This window comes from Solanum tuberosum, unplaced genomic scaffold (genome assembly GCF_000226075.1).
Source record: "Solanum tuberosum cultivar DM 1-3 516 R44 unplaced genomic scaffold, SolTub_3.0 scf00104, whole genome shotgun sequence".
Taxonomy (NCBI): Eukaryota; Viridiplantae; Streptophyta; class Magnoliopsida; order Solanales; family Solanaceae; genus Solanum; species Solanum tuberosum.
The window spans coordinates 73,559-85,010 of NW_006239030.1; the positions used below are offsets into that span (position 1 = coordinate 73,559).

The window sequence follows — 11,452 nt, forward strand, 5'->3', positions numbered from 1 at the left end:
TGATACGAATGCTCCTTTAAGGACTTACTCTAGAAGGAAATATATTATTATGTCTTTATATCTGGAGATTTGTCCACTCCATACGGACATTGTTATTGGTTAATGCAGTGTTTAAGATTCTTGCACTTTATTCAACCAGTAAAGTTTCATTTTCACATCAGTTTCTATCAGGTACCCTCAAATTGTGCAACACTTTCCGGAATCTGTTTAAATATATGCTGAACATGTTCACATTTAGTGATTTCACAGGATAAGCTTCTATTATGAAATTAATACTGCTATACATCATTAAAAGTCAGGATACTTTTACCTATAAGTTGCACGTCAAAAGGACGAAGGCCCAGAACCCTTTTTGAAGCCTCTCTGACTATAGCAAATGCTTCCTGCAAACAAATTGTACTTCAATCACAGATACAAAAGCTTATTCCAATTTCCAGTAAAAGAAAAATCAGAAAAATAATACTCCCTCAGTCCCTCCCTTTAAGAAAGAAAGGAAGGCCTTTGAAACTTCTAAACAAGCCATAGACATCTATGTGGCTATAAATCAATCTCATTAAATTTAAAATTATAGTTTCCTAAGTATAGAATTGTGTCATTCTTTTCTTCTTCTTTTTTTTTTTTTTTTTGTTTAACATTTTGAGTCTAGCTGACCAAGTTAATTGTCCTTCATCTAAATGCAAAATAGAAAAGAGGAGGGGGACATTGACCTAACCTCCAACAGATCAACTATTTACAACCTATCCAAAAAGCTATGAGGATAAGCATGCCTAACACAAGACAATCTCAGGAAAAGAGGTGTAATCCTCATCAACAGATGTGTCATGTGCAAGCAGACCAATGAGAGTGTTAATCACCTATTTTTGCACTCTCAAAGCCAAATGTCAAGTTAGTTTATTTATGGGGCATTTATCGCCACTGCAAACAGTGTGCATAACTTTTTGGATTTCGTTAGTTCCCCATCTCTAGTACAGTAGAGTAGTAGGGTTCCATTTTGACTGTTTCACAAGTTTTTGCCAAGCTGACTCCATTTATCTGTTTGGAGCAGCTTTCTTGCACATGTTGCATCTTCTTCTAAATCATTTAATTATTTTATCCAAAAAAAATATATTTATGAGGATATATAATGAGCAAAGTTCCACCATAGCAAACTAGAAGAGAAACAAATCAACTTAAAATAAAATTGGATTTGTCGTATCCCCTCCTAACACTAGGAAGTTGCATTTTGTCAGGTTGAAACATTCGCTTCATCTCTTTAGGAAGATGTTGCAAAAAGTAAAAGTAGGTACTATTTCCACTTGTTGATGCCAATTTTGCCATTAAGTCCGCTACTTGATTAGCTTCTCTAAAGCAGTATATGATATCCACTTCCAAAATGCATAAATTCTTTTCTGGCCGACTAAAATAGCATAAATTGAGACAGATGGATCAAAGATAACATTTTTACCAATCATGGTGCTCATACACCTAAACGATGAACACCCTGGCATCACGCCAACTTTAGATAAGATGAGCAAAATGGAAGTACAAAATACAACTGGAGTTGGTTCAATAGCTCATCGGTGGGGAATCTTACTAGCTAAGTTGGTTGACAACGTGAACTTTCACCTTGTTAGTGAGATTTGATTCCCCACCTTGTAATCTCCTCCCTCACTTCCCCTTCCCCTACCCCCATTTTAAAATATTATTTTTCAAAAAAAACTCACCGGTAAAAGGGAGTCCAAGGAATCTCCACGGCGAGCCCGCTCTTGCAGAGCAGCTGTCTTCTCCCTCAATTGAGAGTCGGATAAAGAAGACATCATTGATTCCATTCCATTTATAAGTGAGACTGTTGCGGCATACGTCTGCCTAGTAGACTCACCAGAATCAGAAGACTTAAAAATACCTCCCAATAACCCTCCCAAAGATGCTACTGGAGTCATCATTCTCCTCCTCCGGCTTTTGTTCAGCTCAAAACCAAGCAAGCTCAAGGATTCCTCTCCTCCACGCAGCCAGCTGCGAGTGCCAATTAAACCTCGGACTTTGTCATCGGCAGTGCTACGACGGTTAGCTAAGGAAGAGGGACGCTTCACAGCGGTGGCCGGCCAGTCAACGGACGGCGGTGAAAACACCAGCTCCATTTATCCGGTTGGAAATTGAAGTTACAGATACAAGGAAAGAGAAGAGAATAGAGTAGGGGTTGAGGATTTATATGAGGAGATAACCGATAAGGCATCAATGGTGTACTTATACTATAGTGTTAACTGCTAACAAACAAACCAAAAGTGTTTAATTTAATAACGAAGATTTTAATACCCACAAATAACACTAGATTTTGGCTCAAATATTTAAAATAACTAGGTAAATTATTCGTGCATCGCACAGGATTGGACTATTTTATTAAGTTTACATATGATCATTCGGTAATATTTGGATTTTCGATACATACACTACATTGTTAAGAACGTTTATCTTAAGGCAATCCAAAATCTTAAAGTGCTATATTTTTTTAATTTTCGATTTTGTTATACAAAAATTATGAGTCATATAGATATTTTAAGTATAAGAAAGAAGTCTAAGAAATCTCCATGGAAATAGTTGGTCAGAAGTAATGAAATTTTCTAGATTCCAAGAAGTTATAAAGAACAACATCAGACGTTAAAGAAGAGACCAAAAAGCCTCGAACAACAACACTCCCAAGTAAAGTGGAACATCACGTCCATACAAGAACATATTTAATTAAATTCAAATGGAGGATATTTGGCTCCTTTCTTATGAGCCTAAAATTGTTAGGATCATAAATGTTTTTCCTCATTGTCTCAGAATAGTCATTACTATTGTTTAGGTTTCATATCATCACCTCCAACTTATTTGGAATTGAACAATAGTTATTGTTATGGTTATATTATGCAGTTAGAAAGAATTAATGTAATTATCAACCAAGCAGTAGACGGCATCATTCACAACTGGATATTCTAAACCAAAATTTTGACACATAACATATAAAAATTTCACAACATAATTTTGTGAGCACTTGAACTCACAAATATCCACAAATAATAATAAAGACAACCTTACTTTCCTAACAATCAAGAAGAAAAAGGCATGTTTGCTTAACATATTTTTCAAAAAGATAGTCTTTCGATCTGTATCCAAATTTAATTGAAAGAAGCCAAAAGAAAGAGTTATTACTTCTTTATTAAAAAAACAAAAAAAAACTTTATGAAAAGAAAGAGTTACCACTATGGCAAAATTGATCTTTAACGACAATTAATAGCTTAATTATCGCTAAATATGTATTTTTAAAGGCATTTGGTACTCTCTATAAATGTCCCTACCTAAAGTCTATAGCAACATTAAATCTAATAACAATTAATTAATGTCGGTAAAGGCTCTAGCACTCTTCGTTACTGTGCATATTTATTGCCGATAAAAATATTTTTGTTATAGTGTATTTTGGACATTTGTTAGTTTCGAGAAAACTTGATCTCTTTATGCCCAAAAAGAAGAGACGAAGAAATATGACGAATTAGTTAACTTGAGATAAAAGAAGTGGACTAATTGTCTCTATACTAATATTCTAGGAAGGGTGCAATGACATACAAAATGACCTAACGTAACAATGAACAATCAAAATAATATGCTAACTGTGGCAAGCAAGAGAACAATTTGTTTGGTTCTTTTAACAAACTTCATCATTGGTTCCGTATTAGTTATCACATATTTGTTGTTGTGTGCTAGCAAATATAGAACAACCCACAAGAAATTTTTCCAAAAGGTATATGAAGAAACTTATAGAAAGAGACAAAATAGAAGATAAATTTTCAATCATCCTCACTGAAATTTTTAACAGAGTTCAGAAAAAGTCACCAAAATAGCAAAAAGAAATTGCAATAGATACATGAATTACTATGACTTCCAGTAAAAGATTAAGCTTCATGAGATAGGAGGAGGAAAACTTTGAGGAATGAAACACACTTCATAAGAAGCTTAATTAATGTATTTGAATTCGACTCCTCTTTAGCGAAAAAACCCTACAAATAATAGTGGCAGAAATAAAAGTTTTGTTTACTAAAAAACCAAATATAATGAATTGAACCATTTCAACAGCGTTATGAGTTGTGGGCTGAGAGGTGCAAGAGTAGTAATGTCGCATTGCAATTAAAACCAATTTTCTTTGTTTATATGAAGAAACTTGTAGAAAGGGATTGCTGAAATTTTTAACAGAGTTTAAAAAAACTCACCAAAATAGTAAAAAGAAATTACCATAGTTACATGAATCACTATGACTTATAGTAAAGATTAAGCTCCATGAAATAGGAGGAAGAAAACTTTGAGGAATGAAACAAACTTCATAAGAAGCTTAATTAATGTATTTGAATTCAACTACAAATAATAGTGACAGAAAATCGCTCTATTTATAGAAAACAAAGGATAGTGTGAACAAAAGTTTATTGTGCCTTATCAGAAAGGTCACAACTCTTTGGAAAAATTACAACCCTTCGAAAATGTCACAACCTTTCATAAAACTCACAACTTTTCATAAAAGTCGCAACTCTTCATAAAAGTCACAACTCTTCCTAAACGTCGCAACTTTTCATAGAAGTCGCAACTTTTCATAAAAGTCACAACTTTTCATGAAAGGGGAAGGCTAGTTTTGGTGATAAATAAATTTAAATGGGAATCCTTGTTTGTGGTAGCACCACGTAGGCGGGCCTAGGGTTCTCTTTTATATATATATATATATATATATGATATGTGGAAATTAAATCAAATTAGTCCACTATATCAATTTGTAATATAGGATTTAGAAAATTTTGCTGAGCAAAAATAAATGTATTTTCATGTTTAAATATAACTATAATTTTCAAATATTCTTTTATAACTTTAAATTTTATTTCTGCTATATACCAACCCATCTCATGAAAAATGAGGGCTAAAGGCTCTATTGAATATGCGATATGAAGTCATAATTTAAAATTATGATATGAAATTAAAGTTTTCTTTTGGACATTCAATTTGGATTCTCTTAAGTTAATTTTTTTTTCATTAACATGAAAACTCCACAACTTGTCCAAAGCAAAATTTAGCAAGTTTTTTTATAAATAAATATTTGTGATTATAAAGTTTTTCAAATAAATAGAATTTTATAAAGATTCACTAATCATCAATAATATAGTCATTAGTATTCTTTGATATAATCCTTCACATGTTACAAATTTTCATACCAAGGATGAGTCTTTCTTTGCAAAATGTTACGAATTTTCACGCTGAGGATGAGTCTTTCTTTGTAAAATATAAACTTATGGATCAAATTATACATTTTAAAGAAACTGAAATCATGATTTAGAATCGCAAATCATATTGTCTAGAAGATTTGAATTCTCTCTCTCTCTCTCTATATATAAAAGGAAATCTTGGTATAATAGAAGGTAATCTAGCCTATACCAAACTCCTATTCACATACTATCCCAAATATAGTATATCACTCAAAGATGCAGATTTTAATGATGCATTAAACTTGCATTTTCAGGTTTAAAAAAATGACCTATTTAAACCAGGGAATCATATTATGAGCATTTATTACCAGGCTTTATATACAATTACCAACTCAAATTATGAAAATGTCTATAAAAAATAAGGGAATGATCGAAATAGATCAAGAATGTGCAGGAATTGCAAGAATTATAGAAGCAGAAATTCAACATGCACAAATTCCAGAAGAATATGAAATTCAATTTGGAAAAACCCAAGAAATTGGAAGTTCAATTAATAACCCATTGTCCATATTGGACGTTTCTTGATAGGAAATCTGCAAGAGAATTATCAACTCCTTTAATGTATTCTATTTTAAAAGAATAAAATGACAATAAAATCCGCCATCGATGCAATCTCCTGTACTGAGGTTCAGAAGGAAGCTTGTTAGATATTAATCCTGACACCTGAGTATTGTCAGTTCTGATAATAAATTGTTTAGGTAAAAGAAAAATTGAAAATTTTCTTATTCCTCTAACAATTGCTAGTAATTTCTGAATATAGACAATCTAATGTGGCACCTCTCTATGACCTCCATTCCTATTTATCTTTTTTCTCTTTTTGTTTTTTTGATATTTTTTCTTTGATTTCTATTATTTATTTGTATTCTTAAAAACTGAAAACATTTAAATACACTACCCAATTAATCATGTTTCTTTAAAACTTTCCTCACACTAATACACATTTAAGTAAATGGAAGATGAAAAGACTAATACTTTTCATTTTTAGTAGGCAGAAGTATTCATTACCCCCTGAACTTGAAGCTTTTTATACGGTGTACACCTAAACAAAATTCCGTTTTAATTACCCCCCCCCCGAACTTGTTTATTCCTCCGTCGCGTACACCTTTTTCGTCCACCTACTTCTGTTGGGACTACACGCGCGTGACAACTGTCTAAATTGGTGATGTGGATTTCCACCTGGATAAATAATAGCCACCTGGATAAATTAATATTGCAAAAAATAAATTTCTTAAATTTAAAATTCACTGTTTAAAAGTTATTTTTGAATAAGGGCTGATTTCACGGAACTCCTTCTGGATTTGGGTTTTTCTAGACGTGAAGTTGGTCGATTAAATTTCAAATTTGTCTGAAATTCTTACCAAGTAAGTGTTAATCTTTGTTTCCTTTACTTTTCATTTACATTTTGCCCTATTTTTCGTTTAAAATATGCCAAATACTAAAGAAAAATGGAGATTTTACGTTTTTTACCGTTGTAGCTTTGTGATGTGGCAAAAAATCACTTTCTCACGCGCCTAATAGAGTGTGTTGTCAATTTCTACGCTAGGTGGACGAAAAAGGTGTACGCGACAGAGGAATAAACAAGTTCGGGGGTAATTAAAACGGAATTTAGTTTAGGTGTACACCGTATAAAAAGCTTCAAGTTCAGAGGGGAAATGAGTACTTTTGCCTTTTTAGTAACAGTTTATATTTACGTAGCCTATAAAATAAAATTATTAGAGTATTATACCCTACAACAATAGATTACTTCGCTTTATCTCTTCTTCTGACGATGACAATGAATATATGAGTATCAAATTTCTTTACTGAGATGTCCAATGAATTCATGATCCTTCAGAAAATATTGATGTAAGGAGAAAGGTCATGTAACAAAAGTTTCTTTTCAAAATAAAAGACTTTTTGAAAGAATATTGATTATGCCGCTGAGATAACCAACTAATTTCTAGCCTTGTGATTGCTTTACGAAAACAGAAAGGAGGAGTATTTTGTGATCCTTCGGAAGATATAAGTGTAAGGAGAAATTTCACGTAACAAAAAGTTTCTCTTCAAAGTAAAAGACTTTTTGGAAGAATGTTGTTTCCTCCTATAGGAGATGACTATTGAGAAAAAAAAAATCATTTTGGAATTCATATCAAATTTGTAGTAAGAGTGATTAGTGTTTAAAGGGTAAGAAGAATTATTTGGAGAAAAAATTAATCTATTTATGGAATATCAAATTTGGAGAATAATAAGTATTCTACTAATTTCTTTCTTTTTTTATTTTGTCTTAATTTTTTTATGTGTCTTTACTTAAAGTTTATATTTTTATTTATCTTTACTTAATAAAAATTTATTGCTGACATTATTTCTTTCTACTTCTTTATTTTACTAATTTCTTTCTTCTTTTATTTTGTCTTCTTTTTGTGTCTTTAATTAAAGTTTATTTTATTTTATATTTATTGTTAATTAAATTTTATCAACATTTTCGACAATTTCACTAATATTTTTATCAAAATAATTTTTCAAAAATAAAGTTTTTCTTTCAAAAGAATTATACCTCACATTTTTATTTTATTTGTTGGAGTTTTTTATTGAAAATTTTCAAAAGACTGATTTTTTTTTAAAAAAAAAGAAAAAAAATCAAAGATGACAATATTTAATTCCTATCATCGTCAATGCTATTAATTTAATTTACTTCCTTCCCTTAATCTCATCAATATTAATTTTATTTATATTGTTTCATTAAATCACTTTTTTTCTTTATATTTCTATTAAAGTTTTTATATTTTTTAAATTAAATTTTATCAATATTTACGAAATTTTCCCTTAAATAAAATTGTTCTTCCAAAATAAAATATGCCTCAAATTTTTATTTTATTTATGGAGTTCTTTTTTAATTTCTAAAGACTGATTTTTTTAGAAAAAGTAAGAAAATATATCAAGAATGACCATATTTAATTCCTATTATGATCAATGCTATTGATTTCTTTTACCTCTTTCCTTAATCTCATCATTAATGTTATTTATATTATTTCCTTAAATCACTTTTTTTTTTGGTTATTATTATAACTTCATAAAAATAGCAAAATTTTTTTACAGAATTTTGTTTGCCTTTTTTAATTTTTAGATCATTTCTTTTGCTAAAATTGAAGAAGACCCTTTTATAAGAGGTAGAAATCATTAGTTTACTACCTTAACCAAAATACGTTAGTAATCTTTAATTCTTACATTAAATTAATACATGCATTACGCTAGGTTGATGAAAAGAAACATCCATATTAAATGGATTTGTACAAATCCATTTAATGGTGGATGTTTCACTTGATCTATTCCTAACGTAATGTATCTATTTATTATATTAATTAAATATTCTAACATATTTGTCAAATGTTGTAAAAGGATTGTTTGAATATCCTATTAAAGGGTAGTCTTTCACCCTTGTGAAACAAAAAAAGAAAGATAAAAGAATACTCTCTACTCTATACTTCTTATTAGCATTTGTCTTCCATTTCTTGTTTAGTATTATTGTGTTTGGCGCTCATTTTACAAAACAAGAGGAAAATGCAAGAATACTAATTAAAGATTACTAACGTATTTTGGTTAAGGTAGTAAACAAATGATTTCTACCTCTTATAAAAGGGTCTTCTTCACCCTTAAGAAATACACAATTGAAGAGATTAAAATAAGGCTCTCAACTTTATACTTTCCATCACACTTTGCCTTACTTTCTTGTTTAAGTATTCTTGCATTTTCCTCTTGTTTAAAATTTGGCACACGACTTGTGGCATAAGGTTTTTCGCAAAGGCTTGACATTGATTATGAGGAGATATATTCTCCTGTGGTAGATGCAATTATCTTCATGTATCTAATAAATATGACAGTTCATGAAAAGCTTGAAATGCTTCTAATGGACGTTGTCACAGTCTATTTATATGGCTCACTAGACCACAATATTTTTATGAAAATCCCTGAAGCACTAAAAGTGCCTGAAACATATAAAAATTCAAAAGAAAGTTGTTCAATAAAGCTTCAGAAATTCTTATATGGATTGAAACAATTGGGGCGAATGTGGTATAATCGTCTTAGCGAATACTTGTTAAAGAAAGGGTATTAGAATGACCCTATTTGTCCTTGTATTTTTATACGAAGGTCAAAATCTAAATTTGTAATAATATCTGTTTATGTTGATGACTTGAACATCATCGAAACTCTTAAAGAGCTTTCAAAAGCTATTGATTGTTTGAAGAAAGAATTTGAAATGAAAGATCTTGGTAAGACAAAATTGTCTTGGCCTTCAGATTGAACATTTGACAAATGGAATATTTATCCATCAATCAACATATACCGAAAAGGTTTTGAAGCGATTTTACATGGATAAATCACGCCTATTGAGCACCCCGATGGCTGTGAGATCTCTCGATATAAATAAAGATCCATTCTGACCCCAAGGAAAGGATGAAGAGATTCTTGGTGATGAAACACCATATCTCAGTGCTATCGGGGCACTAATGTACCTTGCCAACAATACCTGATCAGATATTTGCTTTGCAGTAAGTTTATTGGCGAGATTCAGCTCATGTCCAACAAGAAGACATTGAAAAGGTGTTAAACATATATTCAGTTATCTTCAAGGAACAATTGATATGAGGTTGTTGTATTCTAATGCATCCAAGTCAGAATTAATCGGTTATGCAGATGCGGGATATTTGTCTGACCCACATAAAGCTAGATCTTAGACAGGATATTTATTCACATATAGAGGTACATCTATATAATGGCGTTCGATAAAGCAAACAATAGTTGCTACTTCTTCAAATCATGCAGGAATAATAGCCATTCATGAAGCCAGTCGTGAGTGTGTGGTTAAGATCAATGACTCAACACATTTTGTAATTATGCGGTCTTTCTGTGCAAACAAAGATTCCAACAATATTGTATGAAGATAATGCTGCTTGCATAGCTCAATTAAAGGGAAGATATATCAAAGGAGACCGAACAAAGCAATATTTCACCTAAGTTCTTTTTCACACATGATCTTCAACAAAATGGTGAGATAACTGTTCAACAGATTCGTTCGAGTCATAATCTTGCAGATTTATTCACTAAGGCATTGTCAACGTCAACATTTGAGAAGTTAAGATATAAGATTGGAATGCGTCGTCTCCAAGATATCAAATAAATTTTTCATCAGGGGGAGTAAATACGCATTGTACTCTTTATCCCTTAGCCAAGGTTTTGTCCCATTGGGTTTTTCTGGTAAGGTTTTTAATGAGGCAGCACTCGAGGCGTATTACAAGATGTGTGTACTCTTTTTCCTTCACTAGGCTTTTTCCCACTGGGTTTTTCCTAGTAAGGTTTTAACGAGGCACATTATCTATAAACATCCAAGGGAGTGTGTTACAAATCCATTTAATGGTGGATGTTTCACTTGATCTATTCCTAACGTAATGTATCTATTTATTATATTAATTAATTATCATTCTAACGTATTTGTCAAATGATGTAAAAGGATGGTTTGAATATCCTATAAAAGGGTAGTCTTTCACCCTTATGAAACAAAAAAAAAGAAGATAAAAGAATACTCTCTACTCTATACTTCTTATTAGCATTTGTCTTCCATTTCTTGTTTAGTATTATTGTGTTTGGCGCTCATTTTTACAAAACAAGAGGAGAATGCAAGAATACTAATTAAAGATTACTAACGTATTTTGGTTAAGGTAGTAACAAATGATTTCTACCTCTTATAAAAAGGGGTCTTCTTCACCCTTAAGAAATACACAATTGAAGAGATTAAAAATAAGGCTCTCAACTTTAATACTTTCCATCACACTTTGCCTTACTTTCTTGTTTTAAGTATTCTTGCATTTTCCTCTTGTTTAACTTTCTTGTTTAAAATTTGGCTTCACTTGAAAAACGTGAAGTTTTTGGACCAATAGTCTGAACACCTGAAGGTGTCAAGCCAGTGGGGCACAAGTGGATTTTTGTGCGAAAACGCAATGAAAATGGTAAAGTCGTAAGATATAAAGCACGACTTGTGGCACAAGGGTTTTCGCAAAGGCCTGACATTGATTATGAGGAGACATATTCTCTTGTGATAGATACAGTTACCTTCAGGTATCTAATAAATATGACGGTTCATGAGAAGCTTGAAATGCATCTAATGGATGTTGTCACAGCCTATTTATATGGCTCACTAGACCACAATATTTTTATGAAAATCC

The 11,452-nt window shown here is 31.4% G+C and overlaps 1 protein-coding gene across 1 annotated transcript in view; it reads right to left on the reverse strand.

The window, feature by feature from the left end:
* The window catches only part of LOC102584946 (protein translocase subunit SECA1, chloroplastic), an 18,254-nt gene extending 16,052 nt beyond the window's left edge, over positions 1–2,202 (reverse strand). Inside the window, exons 1-2 of the mRNA XM_006349080.2 lie at positions 1,704–2,202; positions 311–383 (exon numbers count right to left, since the gene is read on the reverse strand). Coding sequence (XP_006349142.1) covers positions 311–383; positions 1,704–2,117 — 487 coding nt within the window. The 5' untranslated portion in view covers positions 2,118–2,202. The remainder of the gene's footprint in view (positions 1–310; positions 384–1,703) is intronic.
* Positions 2,203–11,452: the final 9,250 nt, after the last annotated feature.